Raw genomic sequence first — 24880 nt, 5'->3', positions numbered from 1 at the left:
CGCTGTCATTTGTCTTTCTTCCTTAGAAGGTTAGCAAATTCAGGTGCTCCTGAAGTCCCCAACTGCCTTGGTGTTACTAGTGAAAAATCCATTTGGCCTTTCAGTGAAGTGTATGCAAGAATGCTTTCAAAAACAGGAGAGACTAACTTTAATCTCCTATGGGTATCTCTCTTGTACACAGAATGTGGGATTTTCATAAGCACTGAAGTTCCAATAGCCTCAGATGAGATGCACTGATAGAAAAGCAGTGAAATTGAAGCTTATCTGCTTTGGCTTCTGCAAGCTCTATATTCAGAAACTGGTATTAACTTTTGCTATGTATTTTGCAACTATTTGCCTGTCAACTTAGTTCAAGCGAGAAAGCACCACAGACTCACAATGTTAGAAGCATTCTGAATTAGTCTTTTTTTCAACACACATTTCTTTAACTAATAATATAGACCATTAGCTAGCACAGGGTGTCAAAGATGTAGGCCACAGAGCCCCATCATTTGGTCAGCAATGCTGCCCTATGGTTTGGAGTTGAACCACATGCTGTCCATGGTATGGCCTGCACATAAGGCCCACAAACCCTGTTCTAGCTGGTCCAGGATGGGTGCTGCACATGATACTCACTCCAGACTGTCTAAAGACAGTACCCACCCTGGCTGGTCCATGGAGGGCACCATGTAGACTGCCTGGAATAGGTACAATGTGCATCCCAGACTGGTTGTCACATGCAGCACACATCTTAGGCTAGCTGGAGCAGGCACCAACTGTGCTAGATTCAGTATGTGGAAGGAAGGATCTGATCCACAGGAACAACCTTGTACCACTCATCTGGCCAGCTGAGTGAATACCCCCCAAGTTAGAACAACTTCAGATTTCATGCAAGTATAAAACATTTATTTTACTTTCCTCCTATGTTATAAACTCATACATTTTTAGAAGCGTATTAAGGATTTTTATCTACCCTGTGGGGGAATGTCTTATGCTATTAATGCTCACTGTAGGAGAAATGTAGTCTGTTTACACCCAGAGAACCCCTTTTCTTCTGGGATTCCACAGATGTTCCAGTTCATTCTCCCATTTGAAGTACCTGTGAAATAGTCAAGATAAAATATGCTAACACTTTTTCCCAGGACAATACTGTGTACCCTCTGTAAATTAATAATGGCTCATTCAAGTTATTTTCCAGTTATTCCAGAGATAAACCTGTCATGCTGTGGGTTCTCCCTGGCAACTGAGCAGCAATGCAGTTTGGAAGGAGTACATGTATAAAAAGGGCTGCACAACTCCTCTTTTGCCCCAGATTTTGATTGTTTACTACTTAAGGCTAAAAACAGATGCTGGGGGTCTGTCCTGGGGCTTTGGTGCTGAGACGGTCCTTTACACAAACAGCTTGAATGGCAATTAACTCAAATTAGACCCTATTATCCCAGAAAAAAAGTGTTCCCTACTTCAGATACATAAATTGAGGCAATGGGCTTGTAATCTGTAGGACTCCATAATCAAAGTCTGGGAGTGGGGGGAACACAGAGGGGGAGCCATTATCTGGATCTTGAGCACCATCTGCTCTTTCCTTGGTTCCGTTACTCCTGAGTAAAATAAAGCTTTGAGCTGAGTATGAAGCACCATTCCAGAATCAATGTACAAAATGTATGAAAAGTTTATTCACAACTCTGAAGGTTTCCTTCTCTCTTCACTCACAAAAATTTAAAGAACAAACTTTTAGGAGAATAAGTTGCAAGAAAAAGTTAAACAGACTACAGCTTCAGAAAAACAACAGGCACTTTTACATGTTCTCTGGGGGTCCTCTGAGAGCTACTCTAATTAAAGTGCTGCAGCATGTCATGCATCAGCATCCCCAGGCTTAAAAATGGTAGGGGCATTTGAACTAAAGTTTATTCCACAAACACCCCCGCCACCATTTTTAAGGGTGGGGATGCTGATACACAAGATATGGGAGGCTGGTGCAGCACAATAATCGCCACACTCCAGCAAACTTGATTAATAAAGTCTGCTCCAGTGTACTATAATCACTACTTTACACTGCAGGCCTCCACGCTCATGTATAGGCACCCATGGTGATGAGCTTTGGAGCATTAAATACTAGTGATATATACTGACTGGCCTTTTCTAAGACTTTACTACAGACCCACAACAAAGGAATCTGTAAAGCAACTCCAACGCACCAAAATACCAACACACTAAGGAATGCATAAAGCTACTCCACTGCACCAAAATTAATTTTAAATGAACAAAGGTTTAGAGAGGCATGAAAAAGTAAATAACTGACTGTGCATTGGGGGAAAACATAGCAAGTAGGTTTCCTACTGCTTCTTTTAAAAAATATTCCACTTTCCACCACACGTCATTTTCCATCTGAAGACAGTGTCACTATGTTGAATCCCTTTATTTTCTTAGTTCAAATCCTTTAACTGTGAGCTACTTACTACCTTAATGTCCAGAGTTCTCAGGGGCTAGGGCCAGAAGTTACACATAAATCAGTTCAAGTGATCAGAAACTGGTTTAAACCTGTAACAGAACAGATGTTCAGTGCACATAAACCTATTTCAAAATGGCTGAAACTGGTTCAAGATAAACTTGGCTGACTGTAGTATTTCATAGATTTCATAGACATTAGGGCTGGAAGGGACCTCGGAAGATCATCGAGTCCAGCCCCCTGCCCAAAGGGCAGGAAGTCAGCTGGGTTCATAGGATCCCAGCAAAATAAGTTAATCAATCTTAACTGATTTGGGTCAAGCCAGTTTACACAATGTCTGCCCAAGACCCCTTCCTGGTTCAAGTTAAATCAGAGTCCCCCAGTGAGCTTTACGGCCCTGGGCTGAGCTGTCTGCTCCAGAGACCAAGGCTGGCCCCACCCCACTGCTCTGTAGCTGCAGCAGTGAGGACTGGCTGATGAGAGGATGGGGAGGGGCAAGCCTGGCTGGGGATGTAGCCCAGTTTACAGGGGAGGACTGTCCTCCCCAAGCAAACCCTGCCTGGGGCCTGGGTTTGCTAAACACCCCTTTCCCCGCTCAAACGTACTGCTGGCTGCAACTGTGAACTATGAATCCCAAAGGCACCTGGAAGCACAAAGAGGAAGTGATGAGCAACCCTGTAGAGTCCTGCTGCTGTAATTCTGGACTGCAAGTCCCAGAGACCTCAGGGCCAGCAGGAAGAGGAAGTGAACACTCAGCTAGAGAGCTGTGCTCTAGCATCCCTGGCTTCTGGCCTGAGCCACTTCAGGGATGTGGCTGCACTTCCTGAATCAAAGGTAAATGTCTGTTCACTTTTTTCAATTGAATCTGTGCAGTTTAGACTAACCTGCAAAGACTGAACTGATTCAGCCTCAGGCTTTTTGACCGTCTGTACTTACCCTGGAGGCCCAACATTCTACAGTTACTTTCTCCTTTTAAAATTTGCACTTTAAAACATTCTCTTCACTGTTTATTATGGGATAAGGCAAAGTAAAGTATATGAATTAATTCTCTAAACATTTTATTTTCAAATATAAAAAATCACCAGTTTCTCGAGGCAAATGCAGAAACAAAATTTAGTATCACTAAAAGCAGACTAGACAAACCTGGCAAACAAGAGCAAAAGGATTAGTTTTATACAGCATCACAGAGGTTAGATTCAAGCTGACTCAGAGATAGAAAACTGTTCACTCTAGTGCTGCTGGCAGACATTCAGGGAGATCTGCTCCACAATCTCAACAGTCATGCCTTGGGACATGCCACAGATATATGGCAGGAGGCGATTGTGGATCAGAGATCAGAAGCCAATAACATCTTATTTCTAATGCAGGGAGAGCCCAAGATCATGATGCTGGATAGCCAGTGTGCCCATAGGCTCAGTGTCAGTCCACTGATCAGTGCTCTCAGTCTTAAGAGGCTCCTGCATACTCCCAAGGCTGGAAGCACTGATCAGCTGACTAGTACTCCCAGCCACTGAAGCATATCAGCCACACATTCATTCAATTTAAGCCATGAGGGGAACCAACCACAGAATTACATTACATATGCTTGTATAATAATTTTGTGGCTTATTCCCTATTTTATCATTCCATTAATAGCTTGGATTCGTGGCTAGGCTACCACTTAAGACATGATTAACTAGTTAACTGCATCTCAAGGGTAACATCTGCCAGGGACCACAGACAATACAGTGGAAAAGAGTCATGCTAACAATATGCAGCCATTCACATTTACAGACATCAAGTATCAAATGATGCCCAGTAGAAATTTTGAGGTGGAATTTCTCTTTTATTGGTTTTCAACTGTGGATAGTTTAAGGCCTAACAGGTCTTACACCCTTAAAGAAATTTGCCAAACTAGTCATTTTTTTAATCTCTCAAAGCTCTTACCACAAGGTAATACTTCTAAACTGTACTGCTCCTGTCAGCATTATATTTCATTTTTATTTTTATTGGTATCACACATTTATTTAAAAAAATACTGGGTACTGAGTCATCAAAACTTGCCTCTAAGCTACAGATTAAACCATATCAGCAACAACTACAATTTTTTTATTCTACAGGAGTAAAAATAAATAGATATCCCATTTGTTTATATTATTTCTGTTAATGTGCATTAATTTATTCTGGCCAGTTATGTGAAATTTCATATTTCCCATGTTGTTCAAAACTTCTGTTCTTTTAAGTCTTTCTGGAAGTACTTCAGTTTTTAGTGAGGTCCTTAATAAGGACCTAATTAGAACTTAATGAAAGACAACTCAGAGAAAATGCTTTATCCCTCAGCCTCTGTAGCTAAGATATCATATCACTTTTCATCACAATACAGATCTGCCTAATGTTTTCCTAGTTTCCTTATACACACATACACACACATATATATATATGACAGAAGTTTAAAAATTAGTATTCTTGTCATTGGCCATGTCTACACAAGGCACTTACTGCGCAGTAGCCTAATAATACTGTGCATTAGCGCACCCATCAAAAACCGTACTAATACACTACTGTGCAGTGTTATTAGGTTACAGTATAGTAAACACCACAAAAAACAGTGTGCCAGCACTACTGCGCAGCAGCCAAAGCTACTGTGCATTTAGTTAGTACTTCATTAAGAAAGTACTAAACTAAATGTCCAGTAACTACTGCACATCAATAAATATGTAGGTGTGCACAGTGCGATTTCTACATTTCCATTTTACCAGCTTGAAACTTATTCAAATATGCAGCAAAACTGATATCACTAGAGGTAAGAATAAAACAACTGGCCCTGTTTTTCCAGTTCTCTCTTTCTTTAGGTTCAACCAGTATCACAAAAAGGCTATGGCAGCTGAAACATTAGTAAATATTTTACATTATATTAAATTATTAAACAACATATACAGAACAGGTTTTGGCAGACTTACCTCCTTACCAAAGGCATAAATTGAGCCACTAAGTGTTGCTGCTAAAAACAAGTCAGATGCAGCTTTCAAGGTGGCAGTCACTTAAAACAAGGTGTTGGTAGCCAAATCAGGGAAAAGGATGATAGGATTTTCAAAGTCAAATATCTTACAAAATGGTAGGGATAAAACAAACTTACTGGTTATTGGAAAGCTGTAGTGGAAATAATTCATTTCTACCCTCCTTTCACTTTAAGATACCTGAACTTAAAAATATAGACCATGTACCAGGCAAGGAAGGAGGCTTTTTTTTTTAAAGCATACACAGATAAACCACACTACCCCACTTTGTCAGCCAATGGTGAGAACATTTTATATTTAGTGAACCAGAGAGGACGTCACTTGTCAGCAACAGTCTGGCATTCAGGAAAGCAAGAAAGCTCTAAGCTCTTTTGTTTTGGAAACACCAAAACAAAATCAGGAACAAACCACTGAATGAACTGTATTAGTTCACCGATTGTACACAAAACTGTCACAAGAAACACTGTCTTCAAAGGCTAAATACAGGCAACAGGCCTACAATTACAGAGGAGACTCAAGAGAAAACTAGAAAAGTATTGCAAGCATATGAAATATATTAGCAGCTTCACTTTGATCTTCTAACAAGCCAACCCCTTACACCAACCTTCTTCTGGGGGGGGGGGAACAAAACTTTAAAAGTTCAAAAGAAAGCACCAATTCGTACCAATGTAATGCCATACAATCCTCAATGCAGACATAATTGCTACACAAGAAAGGACTTGCAAAATGGTAGCTGTACAAGCAGTGTCCAGATTAGAGTTTTTTTTATGAGTATAAGTATTTGGATGTAGCTACTCAAACAAATACCATTAAAGCCTGGCATACAGCCAAATTTGCTGTACCAATTCAAGTACACACCAATTGTATACTTTAGTTTGACTTAACTTGCCCTGGGGGGAAAAAGCCATTCCTATTTAAACCTTCACAGATACTCGCATATGGCTGCACCTCTGCCTAAAAAAGGGCAACATCACAGCTTCTGTTAATTTGGGATCACTATGTGTAGACTAACCCACAGAACCCAAAAATTCTCCATCATACTCGCTGAGTTATAACAAGTAAAATCGTTCAGTTCTACACAATAAAATGTATGCTTAACAACCTAGTTTTATCATAAAGTAATTACTGAAATGAGTGGTAGTGTTTCAGTATGTTTAAAAATCCGATTGAATATACACATGCTTCTTTGCATGAGAAAATCCCTCTTGTTTACATTTTCTATTTACCATTATCTAAGACTGGTCACTACAGGCCCAGACATTTTTCATAAACACATATATAAATCCCTTGTTACTAATCACATATCTAAATCTCTTTTTACTAACCACACAGATGTCAAAAGAGCATCAAATTTCACCTCCTTTATTTCTATGTCATATAGTATACACGGGGTTCAATGCCTTGATGTAGAATGACAAAAGCAAAGTTCAGATACAGGGGTATAATTATTCAATTATGTTACAGAAAACAATACTGTACCCTTTAGTAGTCCTCTGTAAGCAGAACTTGTCAATTCATGCTGAAGGAGGGCAAAAACCCAATCATGTACAATGGAACTACTGCATAAGCCCAGGGCAATAGCATACATGCAGCATACACTTAGAATTTTATTAAGACAGAAAAACTCTTCCCCCCACACTTTGTGCTACATTTTAGGTTTTCCCCACCTCCCTGCATTACAAAAATAATTTATTTCTGAGATCTTTAGTAATAATAGCATTATACTTGTGCTTGTAAACACTTCCGGATAATCTCCCAACTTCGACATTTTCATAGCTGAAACACGTTAGCAGTATTTCTTAAGGAATGAAATATAAAAGTATTACAAATTGACACCAGAATTGTGTTTACAAAAAAGAAAAAAAAAACCTACATAAAAAAAAAAAATCACAAAACTTAACCAGGGATTTTACAACTACAACTCAGGACCTTTCACAAAAACATGTTGGGGCTACAAAGAAGCAAAATTATACTTGATAACATGGGAGGGAGGGGAGCTTCTTTATTCACCAGAGGCAATTTGCAAGATACTAATGCCACTATACTTTACTAAACTACAACAGTGCAACTTCACAGGAAATAATTGTTTCTAACTAAAAATAATGTCTACCTGAGCCAAAAGTGACGAAATCTTTCAATGTTGAAAGCTTTTTTGTCTGGTTAATGTTTTTATACTTTATTAAGTGCCTAACTTCACAACCCCTGACAAGGGAGCAGTTCTATTTAAAAGATTTTATGAGCAAAAGGTAACTCATTACTAAGGAATTTCAGGAATAAACTCTTATTGAACTCAAGAGATTCTTAAACAGAGCTGCATTACCTACACCAGAAATTCTTACACAAAGTACAACATTTTAACATTGTTTTTCTTAAGCTGAAAATAAATTCGGAAAGCATTACTAAAATTGTGTTGTTTGTTAGGCTCAGAACAACTGAAACCGAACTTACCCTAAATGAAAAATATTTACTATTACTGGTACAAATTTTATTTCTAAACACCAACATTTTTCTCTAGCAAATGATTTCTACATTCAAAGGAAGTATGAATCATGGCTTTTAAGGTTCTCCTGCATTAGCTTTGTATTGCGTATAAAAATATACTTATCTATTCCATAAATGAATTCAAGTCCTTTTGCTTTCAGCCAACTGGCCTTTAAAAAAAAAAACAAACTTAATTTTTTTCAGAATGGAAAGGTACAACTTTTTGAAGGACTGATCAATAACTATACACCTTCAAAACATGGCACAATTTTCTGACAGGTTTCTGCTTTAGAACTTTTAACATGAAACTGTTTCATCAATAGACTCTCTCATCACATGTCAAAAGAGGAGAGGCTTTTCCCCCCCAGCTACCTCATTTTACTTGTTAAGACTTTCTTACGTTAAGAGATGACAGTGGGAAGGTTTTAGTGGTTCCATGTCAACTTCAGTTACAAAGACCTCAGTCCATTTCCATATACTGCAGAACCTCCACTATATATAAAATGGCAGAATGCTTCATTGCATCTGCATTTAAAAGGTAAATTCCTTATTGTACTACACCAAGATTCAGATACTAATTGGAGATATGTAACAGCAAGAGTTGAACTTAATCTCCTTAAACTACTGTCTTTGAGCCTCTAAAAAAAAATAAAAGTAAATAAAAAGTTATGCTTAGAAAAAAGAAAAAAGAAGTGCTTTTATTTTTAAATAAAGCCTAGCCTATTTATCACTTTGATACAACTTTACTACAGACACACTGCACCTGCCAGCCTAGGTTATATACTTTAATTCTTTCATTTATACAATTCATTCTTCCAAGTTCTAAAGTGAATCTGGGAAGAGATAAGACATCTGACAGCAACTATACCACACACACCTGACATGGAATATTATAAATTTCTGAATTAAAACAGAAATATTACCTCCCCTGCCCATCCTGGAAACAAAATACTTATTTCTGTCCTCGTAGAATAGACTATAAGAAACCACATCACCATTAAGAAATGCCACTCAACTAAATACATACATACAGTACTACATTGAACGAAACTGAAAAACTTAAACTAATTTAGAAATTACCACTATAATGCTGCAGATTTTAGCTTAGAATCTTCATCAAAATTCAAGTATTTTTCTTTAGGGAGACTGGTTATGGGATAGTGCGCATAGTACATAAGGCTCAATCCTGAAATCAGTAACCCCTACTAATTTCAATATTAATTGCATAGATTTATGCTGTAAGGATTGTGCTCTCTTTTCATTGATAAATTTGCAGGGTTTTTTTTCTTTTATTTTCCAAGACTATTTCATTTTATAATAAAAATAACCATATCTTTTAGGAAACCATTTGCCACTCTCCCAAAGCCAAGATTTTAAAGAGATGTTTCAAAATAAATGCAGGTTATAAAATTTATTTGTGTGAGCATTCAAACATACTGCGATGGAAAATATGGTATTTAGATTCCACTACAAGCTCCACAAGTATATACTAAAGTTGAACAATACATATGGTTCAATTTGCATTGGCACAATTTAAAACTGAAAATATAAAAGCATTCATCCTGTAGGAAAAATAAAAACAATAATTTAAAGCTTCATGAGAAAAGAGGTGCTAAATTTAAAACAATCTAAAGTAGTACCATAGTCAGGACATCACCTTTAGACTTGTTAGGACAGACAGGAAGAAATTTTGCATCTGCTGAGGTACAGATAGATTTCATAATACGGCATTAACGATCTTTCAATGGCAAATCCTTCAAAATACAAAATCAACCAAAATCACTTATCACATAATTCAAAATGTACATGTAATAAAGGCAAGGCGATAATCAGTTATGGCCTGTCAAATATTTACCCCACTAGCATTATCTACAGAAGCATTTGGCCATTTTGTACACAGTGATTCCTTATGCACGTTGAAAGGGTTTCAGTAAAAAAGCAACACTATATACAAATCTGTACACAAATCCAACAGAGCATTTTTCTATCTCCCAGAGGAGTTCACTTAAAGCAAGATACCTGAGATTTCTCAATATCTTCAGTTTCCTTATCACAAACCTTAATATACATTTCAGATTTTACAAAACAAAAGACACCTCCCTGGAGTATGTGCATTATATAATTAAAAAACTATAGCTTTAAGGAGCTGAAAAGCAACACTATCTGAGAGACTTTTTGTTGTTGCACATTCAAGAAGGTCCATTCACTGAAGAACACTCCACTAACTTGGGTAGGTCAAAATTAGAGAGCACTTCTTCAATGCAGACATGACAGGCTCACTGTTGTCTTAGAAAAACTCAAAAAAACCCAAATTTCAGTGGGATGAACTGCTTCCTCCAGTTAGTGAGTACCTAGAGAAGACGACAAAAAGAATTATTTGTCACTTTCGAAATCTTGCTAAATAACCCACTAAAAATTTGCAGCATTTTTCTCTCTTCAAGTGTGTTTGTGTCGAGCAATATTCCTTTAAAACACAACTCACACCATTAGCCTGAGACAAACATGAATATAATACAAATATAGCTCTAAAACTGCACCTGTTATTCAGAAACATATCAATAGCCCCAAAGCTCAGCATCTTGATAGGTAAATAATCAAAATGAAACCTGAGATTTGCAGGCAAGTTTTATTTTTCCTTTAAATACCCTATTTGGCAATGTATTCTCTCCACCACTTGAAGGTGTTCTGGGGCAGGAAACTTCCGAGCCTAGACAAGGGTTTTAGGGGACAGAGGGGATGAACAGTTTAAACACAGTAAGCTTTCACTAAATTCTAAAACGAGGGTGCTCATCCCTGAGTGCCATATCATCTGGCCCATGGCGCTCCCCACAGGTCCAAAAATTTTGGGGCAGGGAAGTGGTGCCGCTGCTCCCAGGCTGCTAAATTTCTGGGCCCTGCATGATAGATTGAGCATGTAGGGCAGCACTGGGCACCAGGGTCCTGAACCCAGAAGGCAAGAGCAGTGTGGGGCACTAGGCACATGAGGGTCAGCTGAGGCTGCACAGGGCCCTATCCAGGCATGCAGGACTGAACAGACATCATGGGGCCTGATGCTGACACATGGGGCTCAATCTGGCCCACAGGGCCAAAAGTTTAAGCGCCACTGCTCTAAGAATATTTAATATCAGAATCCAGAGGTGTTGGGATTTGTTTTGGTTTTTTCTTAATGCTCCTCAGTCAAACAGGTTAGAAGTTTTCCTACAAGGAAGAAAAGAACTGAATTTATTTAGTTTAGAAAAATGAAGAACGAGAACAGGATATAGAGGTCTCACAGTATATAAAAGCCTGCTACAAAGTGGACTACAATTGATTGTTCTCTATGCGCACTTAGAAGGACAAGAAGAAATTAACTTAATATGCAGCAAGGAAGATTTAGGTGACATACAGGGAAAAACTTTCTACCCCCAAAAAAGAAAAAATCATTAAGCACTTAAGTTTGTGCAACCTATTTCACTGGAGGTTTTTCAGACGTGGTTAAAAACCTCTCTCAGTGATAGTCTGGGGGTGCATCTACACATGAAATTAATTGCATGCAATAAACTCTGGTGCACATCAGAGTTCATTGCTCCTGGGCACAGCATATACACATGCCCATCAGCCTGTCAGCCTGCTGCTCCACCCCAGCTCAATGCACTTTGGAGGGGCTGGCTGGGGCACAAGGGTGTCCCACACTCTAGCACACATGCTCCAGCCAGCCCCGGTCACTGTCTACATGTGCACTGCGGTGGAGAAAACTGCTGCAGAACAGTACTTGCATTGGGCAGTACTATCCTACAGTGGAATCAATTAGTTTACTCTGGCCTAATAGCACCCCTCATGTAGACACGATGCTTTACTGTTGAGCTAACTAGGCAACTTTGCAGTAACCATCTCATGTAGATGTACCCTGCTTATACTTACTCTGCCCTGGCAGAAGGGAATGGATAATTAACATCCTTGCTACCCCCACATTTCTGTGACCTCTATGATCAAGTGTCCCATCTTTTAAACGGCAAGAGATACTGGCATCTGCTAGTGTCATTAACACTTGTAGGAAAAAAAACATGCAACCTTTCAGGGCATCCCCCTTGATTAAAGGGTCTGATTATTTTATGCTGAAAGCATAAATAAGTATGCACAAATCCATACGTTCCTTCCACCTTCATTGCTCTTCTTGAGAGGAATGTCTGATACTAGCTAAAACTGACACATGAATGTGCTCAAAAAAAGCCTATTAACAGAAACATTTTTGTGGAGTTTTATAAAGCTGAACACAATTCATAAAACATTTTGATCAACTCCTCAGGTTCAATTTTTAATATCCAAAGAGTACGAGTAACAATCTACTCTACTAGAACACTAAATTAAATTAAAATAAGATACTGATAAGACTTTTCAACTGTCATTCCAGGGTGGGGGGCAGGTAACTTCATCTTTTAGAAAAGCTAATTTAACTAAAAATTCATTGCATTAATTATAATTTTGATAACTGAGGAATACTGTGTGTTCCCAAAACTTATTTTGTGCCATTACATTTACATAGCAATTTTGAGATCTATATAAATACATTTCTTCATCCAAAGTGTTTACTGTCACAGTAAGATAATATTTTTAATACTAGTTTCTTACAATTCTAGGCAAACTTACAATATTTGACAAACTGACTAGATGGTACCTCCTGTAAAACACCTACTTTAAAAATGTTATTCACAACTTAAATTCTTCCTGCGTGCAAATCTGGTATATAAACAAATATCTACACAGCCGTATTTGTACTTTAACTGTGAAAAATACATTTCCCTAGATGATTTATACACAGTATTTCCAAGTGTCGAGGCATCCTGAAAAAGACTAGTTTCTCACTAACTCATTTTGTGCTGTACCCAAGACAGAAAACTGCATATAAATCATCCATTCTTCATGATCATTAAATATGGCACCTATAGGTGGCAGAGTTTTTGATCTTTTTAGAAAAAATGTTTGTTCTTTAATAGTAAAGCCAAATACACCAGTCAACGAACAGGCTCACTCTAGATTTTAAAAAGCAGTTTCATAAATTACAAAATTTCCATTGTTTTTTAATTTTACAACCATATATAAAGTAGCTGTGCTTACACATAAACACATGAAAGCAACATGTATAATTTTAACCATGGATATTGAGTTATCATCAGTATGTCTGGGGATTTCTGTACAATAGTCATAATTTTATTTTGTGAGACCCCTTTATACAATATAAAACTTTACGCAATGTATTTTAAACTATTAAATTATTCACCGCAATTTACAAATTTAAGTTCAGCCAAAGATAGCGTCTTCTTAACAAATGCAACACACGTAAAAAGTATCAAAACATTTTCTTTACTACACTCCACTTTTAATATTAAACACAAAGTTTCTTGAAATACTCTCCATTTCTACCAAAAAATGTAGAATCATTGCGGGTAACAGGGATGGGAGTTATTAAATAAAAAAAAGGGTACTGGATAGCTGCATACACTAAGGTCTCAATTTGCAAATCATTAATCACAAGTGGTATTTTACATCAGTCGCTCATGTAAGTAAGGGCTATTTACATGATTAACCGTTTGCAGGAACTGGTTTTAAATACAATGAAGGAAGAATTAAAAACGCAGCAAACAGCTGTGGCAATTCTAGCATCAAGGAAACTATGGTTATTGACACCAACAGCAATCCTTTTTAATATTAAAAACCTAATTTTTTGTGTAGTTGTACAATTAACATCACAACACTGTCCCAGACGAGACATAAGAACAATATTCCTTAACCAGAGACAACAGAATGCTGAGGAGTATTTCATTAAAACAAAAAATGTGAGATATTAATAAATATCACATAAAACCCTTCTATTTTTTAAAATTGCTTTTAATTTTTAAAAGTATTTACATTCTTAGGAAAAGGCATGTAACTGGTTGCAATCTCCTTACATTACCACTTTGAATTTTCTGAATGAAATTTTTTAGAGTTATTGCACAACAGAAGGGAAGGTGGGCAAAACCTTTTAACGTAGTTTGAACTTTCCCCTAAATGTCACACTACTTCAGTGATCATGCATGCAAAACTGTGAAGCAGAAAAATTATGATCTAAAATTTTGTGGAAAAAAATTGTTGGAAATGTTTTGTACCCTGAATAATAACGGGCAAAAACATAACTTATCCATTTTACTTGAATACAATATTATTCCCATTGGGTAGATATCTTGAAATTTGGAATCTTCCATTACATAGCATAATGAAGGGGAAGAAAGAGGGATTTAAATTTATGCCTTGATCTTTTTCCTTTCCAACAGGAAATACCAAAACAGTCATGAGATTTCAATTATTTAAGTGCCTTTTATACATATACACATGCTGCCCACTAATCCCTCGTGCAAATCTGTCAGCAGCTTCATACAGCTACCATTTCAAAACAGTCCATTTTTAAATAGCTCATGACAGCTGTTCTATTTCTAGGATGGCACTGAGACAATTTACAGCATGAAAGTGACTATATATCCAGTGAAGACAGGAAAATTAAAGTTCCTGACAGACCCAGAATCTTTGCTATTAAACAACGAAATGTTAAGAGCAGGGGCCAGCCTGCAAAAAAGTTGGATCCAGCTGAGGAAAGTCTGACCTAGCTCAGGGAGAAGAGACTGTGGCATGCAACTGCACCGTTCCTTCTGTTCCCTCTGCAACACCATCCTCCATAGCCCTCCCTGCTGCTTTCTCATGCCTGTGTTTACCCTTCTGCAGAGGAACCTGGTCACAATCTCTGACCCACAGCAGGAAGATGTTGCCAACTCCTATCTATAGACACTTTATAATGAACTAAACAGAAATCCATACTTTTAATCGTTTTATGCATTGACAAATATTAAAGAAGCCCATTTAAAATAAGCTCATTAAAGTAAGACCTGAAGAATGGATTGCATTCAAAAGCTTGTCTAAGTCCATCCCAACCATGCAGCTGGTTCAATAAAAGATCACTCACAAAAACCCTTGCCTCTTGCAAAATAAGCCAGGCAATTTTTCATATGTCTAAATACAATGATGCTTTTTTGTTACCTCTGAAGCCGCCGTACAAGTTGTGATACCATCGTATCTGAAATGCCTGGACAAGCTTCCTCAGCTAAATAAATAGCTTCTCTCAGTTCTTCTATGGATCCCATGTTGCCACCACATGCCTGACTTTTCTCTTTCAACTAAAATGGCAAAATACATTCATTAGTAAGAAAAATACTTGTATATATAATAATGCAAATATTTGTTACAGTTACAGATCTGGTAAACAACCATTATGCAACAGGAAGTAAAATAATCTCTAGACTTCACCATTAGCATTCTTTTCAGCTATTTAGATTTAAAAAAACCTATTAAAGAATGTGTTGCAAATAGTTTAAATAGCAGCAATGCCACATTTGCAATTTTATCAAAAGTCATGACACACACATTCATTTAACAGCAAAATGGGATCTGATCCCTGATCCCAACATCTGCACCTCCTGGCACAAGTGTAAAATAGGGCACATGATTTGGGGTTTTGGAGATCAATGCCCATTACTACTTGCCAGTGCAGGGGAAGCCTGGGATTTTGATTTGCACTGGGAAATTGAAAGCCGGGTATCTGCAGCTGGCATGAATGGTACAGTCCCAGAGCTCGGGCCAACAATCAGCTGACTGTCAGTCCCAGCATGGAATAGCACTAGAGCCAGTTTGAGATTCTGGCGCAGTCCCAGGGCTGGGACTGACTATCAGCCACATAAGAACTGGGTGCCGTTGTCCAGAGTCTGGTTGTACATCTGATCCAGATCCCCAGTCCCTGGGAATCAAGCCTTCATTAAGCCTTCACATTGCCCCCAGACTGCTGTTCCCCATGTTGGACACCTGTTTTATGAACTGCTTGCTCTGGTGAGAATCCCTGGTGCAGTTTCCACTACCCCAATGCCAAGACCAGCCCAGCTACACTGCTCTGCTCTCTCATAGCCAACACAACTTATGCCCCCCGCCACTAACAGACCTACACTCTAACCTCTGGCCCTTACACCTATAACTCAGGCAGGAACTGCCTCTGGGAGCTGCCTTCGAGTGCATGGCCTCACCCCTACCACATGTCCTCTCTCTCACTGGTGGCTGTCGATGCCCCTCAAACTGTTCTTGGGTTGGTGTCCAGGAATGGCTTCAACAAAAGTAGAGGTGCACCAATACATCGGTCCGACATCGGATTGGCACTGATATAAAGAAAATTGATTGTATCAAAAAACTGACCTGATGTGGCCAATAATTTAGCCGATAAATGCCCATGCATGCACACAGCCACAGTGCAGCATGTAGGCAGCAAGGAGCACAGCCTGGTAGCTTGGAGACCTGCGCTCCACTGGTAATTCTGGTGTAGTGGATGAGGAGGGGGAAGGGAAGGAGCATGGGGGGCAGATCAACATGCTGAGTGCTGCCCAGCCAGGGTGGGGGACAGAGCCACAGCTTGTCTGGGGGGCATGGGGAGGGGGGGGGGGTGGCTCCCGCTACTGCGTGCACCCTGGGAGGGCACGGGGCAGTGTGTGCCCCTGGACCTTTGTGCAGGGGGGGAGGAAATACCGCTGCAGGCTGGGGCTGCACTCAGGGCAGGTGGTGGCAGCAGCACTGGGAGGAGACTAAACCAGAATTTGGGTTGGCTGCGGCCCCCGCCCCCCCGTAAGCCTCCTCTCAGCACCACCGCCGCCCACCCCAAGTGCAGCTCCCATGCGCTGGGAAGAGCCAGGCCCCAAGCCCGCAGGGGCAGCTCACCCCAGCCCCCCCTTCCCTCCCCATGGTGCCCTCCAGGGGTGCACAAAGCAGCAGGGGCCCTACCCCACTTCCCACGACTCCCGGATGAACCGTGGCTTCATCTCGTGCCCTCCCCTGGCTGGGCAGTGCCAACCCCAGCCCCAACCCCACTTCCTCCTTCGCCACAGAGGCTTTGATCTGCCCCGCCTACACCCCTTCCCTCCCCCCTCCCCATCTACCACAACAGACTTACCAGCTGCACACAGCTGTATTGGAAATTAGATCAGTATCAGCCAATACGCTTCCTTAAAAATTGGCTATTGGTATCAGTCCCCAAAATCTCTATCAGTGCACCTCTAAACAAAAGGTAGCGAAGGGGAAGAGTTGCAAGGATCCTGAAACAGAGGCATGGAGGATTACAGAAGGTGTCTGTTAACAGCAATATGGACAGTGAAATGTCCTTCACTCACAGAAGCACATGATCCCCTTACTAAATTCAGTCCTAATAACATCATTTCCATTAGGAAATAAAATGCTGGATGGCAGGTTGACTCCACACTGAGTCCAAATGACCTGATGAGCAAAGACCACTGTGCTATACTGCATCTGATAGGCAAGCTTGTCCTGCCGTACTATGCTTAATAACCCTGCTGTGTAGCATGGAAAACTCTTAGGATCTTCCTCAGGAACAGAACTCCTTTTCATAGAGCAATACTCTTGTAACACCCACACAGACAATACAGCAGCAAAGTCCAAAAGGATTGTTTAGAAGAAAATATGGTCCCTATATTATGGCAAAGACAGGGTGGGAAGAGCATGCTTTAATATGAGCACAGTTCTACAAACTTATTTAAAAGAAATGTCTCTACATACCACTGTGCCTTGCCTTCTAATATACTTAAAACAACAAATAAATATTCTATGGAATATTTGCAAAATTCTATAAATTTTTGCCACATTCCAGTACAAATCTAGAATTTTTCCCTCTCTAAAAGTGAACCTTAAAGGATTAAAAACTGCTAACATCTGGTGGCCTGGTCAATCTAGCCTAAATTGAGAAGACTGAGAAGCCTGAGTCCAGGTTGGGCAAAATGGCCCAATAACAGGAAAGACTGAACACTGCACCCCTTACACACTCCTCTCTTTATTACTTTAACTGTTCCTTAACTGTCTCTCCTTGTTATCTTTTTCATGCAGTGACTTTGGGGAAGCAAGCACTAATGTAAGCAAAAAAACAAACTGAAAAAATAAAAGGTACCAATAAACCTGAATGCTATGGCTAGACCATAAGGAAAATTAATCCATTTGTTTTAGACTGGTTATAGCAGTGGGGGCCAACCTTCGTCAGGTTTGCCACAAATTAAACCCCACTCCCTCTAAATGCCACTCTGATCTCCTTGCCCTATACAATATACTGCTCTGCCTTCTGTTCCCCATGTAATCTACTGCTCCTTTCTGCTTCCTGCTCTGTGCTCCTCACATGATATACTGCTCTTCTTTCTGTCCTTTCTGCCACTGCTATCTGTCCCCTCCCCCATTTGCCACAGAGGCTGCCTGTGTTACTTGTGGCAGATGTGCTCCAGGTTGAACACTTTGGTTATATACTTATGTACTTTTTTATTACTATCATTCCTCTGAGTATCATCATCATTCCTCTGAGCCAAAATGATTTTACAAATAATTACATTTTCAAAATATTATCTTACCTCTGTAAATAAAGGAGATATAATTGTAGATAAGCACTGAGACAAAGGCCGCTTTGGAATATTTTTTTCCTTTAGGAGGTGGAAAGGGAAAAAAAGATGAAGAATCAGTAACATGACTGCAATTAAACACAGGCAATTCGCATTGCAGTTTCAAGCAATCCCAATATCCTCAGTACTTTCAATTGTTGCTCAACATAAATTATTTGCTCTAACCGACTTGATAAAAACAAAAACACCATTATGTACATGTGCAAACAAATACAAAGAGCTAAAATATTAAGGGCAAGATTTGCTGAGGAAGAGCTATCCATCTTTGGTGTGGCTAGGAAGCACATGCTGCAGTGGCAGTCCCGCCCCACAAATCCCCCCACTGTACAGGCTGGGCTAGTGGTGCACAGCCACCCACAGCCTCTGCCATGTGGGTAGCTGTGACAGCAGAACACAGCCCTCAGCCCCACACCATGCAAGCATGTGAACCCCTAGGCTCTCCCCTTTCCACACAACAACACAGGAAGAGGCCATCAGGGCCTGCAAGCTGCATGCCAGCCCTTCACAGGCCTCCAGTTAGACAGCCATGCACTAAGGAGTGTGCACTTTATGTTCCCATACCTAAAAGTTAAGTGTCCCGCTTTGAAAGCAGGTTGCTCAAACCAGACAATTCAAGCACCTGAGTTCCCTATTACTTTACATGGGAACAGTTAGGCACTATGATGCAAGCAAATGGACAACTAAGCTGGCCAACAGAAAGTGCTGGAGACAGTGGAATGCCTGGAATTCCACCTCTCCTCCAGGCTTAGGCAGCTACCTTCAGTCCTAAATTGGGTGCCTGTGTGACACTGAGATTCACCATACAAAACCTGCACTTGGGCTTAAGTGCCAAAGTAACCCCTTTCAGTACAGATAACTGGCTAACATTAACAAAAAAAAACAAACATGCACTCTCTCTCTCTCTCTCTCTCTCCTTCCCTCCCTCCATGTGTGAATGCTCTATGAATACTCTAACTGATACTGGTTACGGCATTCACCCATGAAGTGGAAATATGGTTTCTATGCCCTCTTCACACAGAAGATGTTCAAATCAACAACTCCTATGTTTCATAAGAGTGCTCTAACCATAGATGGACAGACTGCACTGGGTTGCTGAAGCTAGGCCCTATGCAAAAAGGACTGCAAGCTCCATAATGTCAGAGACAAAAAAAGCAAGAGGGAGTAAAAGTGTAGCCAAGAGAAAAAGGGAATCCTGGAATCTGGTTCTAACACACTAAGCATTTTTCATTATTCACTGGATAAAATGAATTCTGGAGTACAGAAGAAAACTTAAGTTCTTTTTTGAATATCATGCTTAGCTCTTATTGTTTTAATAATGAATAATATTATTAGATCAGTTGTTTTGCAATTGTCCATATTTACAAAACCAATGTGGTTTGAAGTATGTTCTCTGTGAATAATTCAATTAATACAATTGTCTTGAGAATGATAAAAGTACATTATGAAAAAAGGTTTTCTGGAGAACATACAGTAAAGCTGAATAAACCACTCCATATTTTCTTGGCAGGTGCAAAGTTTGTAAGTGGAGAGTTACTGATAGTACAGTTGTTATGAAAAAAATCTAATGCTTATTTATAGAAAAAAAAAAATCAAACCAAAACTAAAACACTAATACAGAGCAAAAAATATGCTGGACATTGGGCAATACAGTGTTTAGATGTATATCTTTCTACGTACCCTTAATATCAAACATTAATAAATTACCTTATTTTTTTCTAGCTCTTGTGGCTGGGCTGCTCCATTCTCCAGACTCTTAGGATCCTTTTCTCTAATTGTAAAAATCCAGTCCCCTGAATCACTGCTTCCTGAGGCCTGGCCATCTGTTTCACTTTAAAAAAAAACAACCAAAAAAACAGAGAATTTTCAGAAACTGACTCTTATTGACTTACTCTGCCAGACAAATCATAAAACCTCCACGTGAGAACAAAGTTCAGATAGCCTACTCCTCAGGCCAGTGAACTGAGATTAACATCTGTCACATTTGTTCTCTCTCCTTCTTCCCCAGGGAGAGAAAAGCATGTAGCCAACCGTCCTGTTTGAGTACAGTATATTTATTAATATACACAGCTATGTATTTACATTACAGAAGGGAGTGACACAACAAAGAAGTGATTACTGCACTTAGAGTGGGAAATGGTGAGCTCTGCACTGGCTGTAAAACAATAGGGAAGCTGAAACAGTTCTGTCTGTCACCCCCATTTCTCCCAATACACACAAGACAGACAGAATTACTGATAAAAAAAAAGTTGCATTGTGCCACAGAAAGAAAGCAGGACAGACAAAGGGGCCACTTAAATGCTTAGGTCACTAAAAAGGCGGGGAATATGTTAGGTAAAATATGCTCAGATGACCCCAGAGAGTAGACCACATATTACATTATAGAAGGAAGGCAAAAATCCCAGTGGTCTGTGCTAATCTGGTGTGGGCAAAGATTCCTTTCTGACACCAAATCCAGGCCCCTGAGAGGTTTCTCAGTATTATTTGGGAGTACCAGTACACCCAAGCCAATTTCCCACATCTAGCTACAAACATGTTCAAAGCTTCGGGGGAAGCTCAAGGGGGAAAACCCCCAAAGAAACTAAATAATGAATTCAAGGTAATGAAAAATCAATTCTGTCTGGCCCCAACAGTAGGCCTGTGCGAAGCAGCTAGTATTTTGCTTCGGATTCAGCTGATTTGAGGGACAGTGATTCAATTTGGTGATTCAAATCACTGTCCAGAATTGATTCAGCTGAATCTGATTTGGAGAGTCAGCCGCTGCCGAATTGGATGAATCTCTGAATTAAACAGGCTCCATCCCCCGCCCCCATCTCCCACCTCTTAAAAAAACAAAACAAAAACAAAACAAAACAAAAAAACCCCGCACTCACTGGCTCCTGCCAGGCTGGGGGCAATCCCTGCTGCTCACCACTGCCCCGCGCTGTGTGGGGGGCTCTGCCACGAGCCCCCAGAAGCCCTGAGGCTGCTGCAGCAGCTGGCAAGTGCAGGGCATGGTTTTTTGTTTGTTTTTTTAAGAACCAGGAGCTGGGGCTGGGCAGGGCAGCTATCCACAAGGATGGGAGAGCGGGCGGGGGATGGGGGCTCGTGGCAGAGCCACCCCTGATGCAGCACAGGGCAGTGGGCATCACCCCCCCCCCCACCTGGCAGCAGCCATTGAGTGCAGGCATTTTTTTTCATAGAGCTTCAAATTGATTTGGACCTTTTTATTGGTCTCCAGATTTGATTCTGATTCAGAGATTTGGCCGCCAAATCGGGCCCAATCTCCTCCAAACCGAATCAGCACCCGAAGCTTCACACAGCTCTACTCCACAGCAGTAAGTAGATCCTTTGAAGCATGAAATTAAAAGTCACCTCCCACAAACAAGCAACCTGCAGAGAGATCAAGTCTACTTTTAACTTCCTGGTGGGATACCAAACACATGAAGCCAGATATCACAAGCTCCAATACTCCAAAACCACCCTGAAGCAACAGAAAGAAAACTAATATTTGTTGGTCACCAGAAGCAAGGGTTCTTGTCCTGAAAGCACTATTTTCTGTCACTATTTATGGCATGCATCCCTCTAAGAAAGGCTGATTTTGAAGGGGGGGAAGTGTGCGAGTATGCTTGTAAATAAGGAAATTGCATGCATCCCTCTAAGATTCAAATTATTTTGAGCATTAACCAAAACTCCTATCACTTTGCTTGTGTGAAATGAGCAGCATTTTATGCTTGACAGGATTAAATACTTCAGAGAGGTCTAAGAGAATGCAAATAGATAAATTGTCTTGTGTTATTTTATATACAGAGATCAGTCCCACTACAGTGGTTTCAACTCCACATGCCAGGCTAAATCTAGGCTGTTCTGTTTTTAGAGGATTAGTTTCTGTTAGATGAATTTGTAGCCATCTTTTAGTTGATTTCTCTATGAGTTTATTCAGGAATAGGAAGTTTAAAAAAGTGGACATTATTTGGCTAGAATCCATGTGTTCTAGGTAAATTACTTAATTTTTGGTCAGATTATTTTGGATTTGAAAGAAGAACAATAGATTCTGTCTATAAAACTGTTTAGTCAGAGTGGCATCAGTCAGTGATTAGGAAGGAATCAAGATCAGGAAAGTCCAGGATCAGATTCACAAGTCTGGGTTCAATATGGTACCCAAAACTTCTTGAAAAGAACTGTAAAAATTCTTTTAAACACTCCAAGCATTGCATCCTATCATTTAACCAGGTATACTGTGAATGGGATTTACCAAGAACTGTTCATCACTGGGAGTTTTGCTATAAACAACAGTTGGACCTGGCGAGGTCTGCTGAGACCCAACGAGGACTACAATAAGTATTCTTAGAAACTGCATTCTGTGTATGGAGTACAAGATGACAGCAAAGAAAGCTAGATATTTAAAACTGAATAAACTGAATATTTGAAGCATATATAAATGCGTTACGGAAACTAACTGCAAAATGGCTGCCCACATTGCTTCTCTGTGACAAAGTCGGAAACTACACAACAGCAGGGAACACTAATGGTGTTACTGTTGAATGCACCCATGGTCTCATCCTGGAGGCAAAAAGTGACAGAAATGGAAGGAAACAAGACCAAGAAATCCGTGGTCTAAACATCCTTTTATAATCTGTGAAGATCTATGACTGGGTGGAGAAGTACAAAAACAGCTGTACATCCACAGTGGATGAACTCTTGGCAGAGTGCCTGAACACAGCCCAAATAGATGACAGCATTGTTAATCAAGGTCATGGCTGCTGTGTGAACAGATGAATGTGCATTTCTGAACTAATGAAGGAAGTGGGCATAAGCACTACCTGTATCTACATTAATCGTGCGTGATCATCAGAAAGTGAGCGCCAAAGCAACTGAAAGACTTGGATAAACAACAACAAAAGTGCACACCTAGCTTCTGCAATATGTACAGAAAAAAGGTGATGGGTTCCTTCTCGCACTGTCACCAGGGACAAGACCTGGGTCCACCACTATGATCCCAAAAGCAAAAGGCAGAGCACACAGTGGAACTATGTATGGTCACCACTGCTCAAGAAATTCCACGCCCAGCTATCCTCTGGTAGTTTTACTCATCCTATTTTGGAATTACATGAGACCACTCCTTGTCCTTTTCCTGGAGCACAGGGTCATGACCAACAGAAACGCTTACTGCCATGTTCTCCAAAACCACCTGAAGCCAGACCAAGTGTCAGAGAAAGCTCAACCAAGGTGTTCTTCTCCACCATGACAATGGAAGGCTTTGCACAGACTGGACTTTGAAATCTTACTACATTCACCTTACAGTCCCAATCTTGTGCTAAGTGATTATCAGAGCCTTGAAGAAGGCTCTCTGGGTGTGGATCTCTGCATCACTGGCAAATCTAAGTCATGGTGCTGAAGTGGGTGGCACAACCAGAAAGCTTCTTGGCAGATGCTCTCAAGAAAATTGTGACTCGCTGGAATACCTGTGCTGCAAAGCAAAGTCGCTATGTAGAGAAGTAATGTGGCCAAGTAAATGATCACTGCACAAAAAATGAGAGGCAAAAGGTCAGGTAGGGAACAGAGAACAACTGAACTAGGAGGCAGGGGGCATGATTAGGACTTGCAGGGCCAAAAAAATGGATAAGAAACCAAGGAAGTCAAGACTGAAATAAAGAACCAGAAATGGAGCAAAGACAAGGTTGAAGGCAATCAGGCAGAGAGGCTGAAGTGATGACTAAAAAGACCAGAGGGGTCTATACCCACTAAAGCAAAGATTTCACGATTTCGTAATTCTTACTGTCAGCAAATATCAGTGAAACCCACTGGCAAAGTGTCCCATCCTCCTTTCATGCAGGATGACGCGCTATTACTACTTTAAGTTGCTCTGTCCGTGACTGGGATCCAAGTGACTGGGATCTATAGAGGCTCCAAATCTCCTGATTACCACACACACAAAGCTACCTTAAGGAATACTGAATTGCCTGTACAACCCTTAACTGCACCCTTTTGGACATATGCATTATAACAGTATCATTACAGAACATATTCTACTAGACATGCACCTTTAGAGATTTTTTGGGCCAATACCGATGGCCAATTTTTAGCGAGCCATATTGGCTGATACCAATCTGATTCCAATATTAAGCCGGGCAGCTTGGAGAGTGGTGTCTGGCTGGTAAGTCTGTTGTAAGGGAAGGAAGAGAGAAGGGGTGTGTGTTGGGGGCTGGGGGGGGGCCAGCTCCCACTACTATGCACTCCCCAGGAGGGCATGGGGGGCGTGACCCCGATCTGCGCACAAGGCGAGCGTGGGCTGTTGCTGCGGGCTGGCACCAGAGCTGGTGTTAGGCTCTTCCTGGCAGGGGACTGGGCCAGCCTGCTCACAGCAGGTGGGGGCAGCACTGGGAGGGAGGTTATGGGCGGGGGATGGGAGTTGCAGCCACCCCCAAGTTCTCTGTAGGCCTCACAACCCCCCTCCCAGTGCTGCTGCCCACGCCAAGCACAGCCCCAGTGCAACACACCCCGCC

General features: G+C 40.6%; 1 protein-coding gene across 5 annotated transcripts in view; it reads right to left on the bottom strand.

Annotated features, from left to right (window-relative positions):
- Nucleotides 1-6767: 6767 nt before the first annotated feature.
- The window catches only part of STK24 (serine/threonine kinase 24), a 98435-nt gene continuing 80322 nt past the window's right edge, over nt 6768-24880 (bottom strand). For 3 of the 5 annotated variants that reach the window (XM_006272636.4, XM_059721115.1, XM_059721112.1), the window contains 4 exons: nt 20103-20226; nt 18351-18419; nt 14950-15086; nt 6768-10253 (listed from right to left, as the gene is read on the bottom strand). In XM_006272636.4, the coding sequence (XP_006272698.1) occupies nt 10217-10253; nt 14950-15086; nt 18351-18419; nt 20103-20226 (367 nt within the window). In that variant the 3' untranslated portion in view covers nt 6768-10216. Of the gene's footprint in view, nt 10254-14949; nt 15087-15983; nt 16113-18350; nt 18420-20102; nt 20227-24880 lie in introns of those variants that run through there. The other 2 variants (XM_059721113.1, XM_059721114.1) reach the window with 2 other exon arrangements.

The sequence above is a fragment of the Alligator mississippiensis genome, chromosome 1 (assembly GCF_030867095.1).
Source record: "Alligator mississippiensis isolate rAllMis1 chromosome 1, rAllMis1, whole genome shotgun sequence".
In the NCBI taxonomy this organism is placed as follows: domain Eukaryota; kingdom Metazoa; phylum Chordata; order Crocodylia; family Alligatoridae; genus Alligator; species Alligator mississippiensis.
Note: the sequence above shows the minus strand (reverse complement) of the source record. Positions and strands in the feature narration are given on the sequence as shown.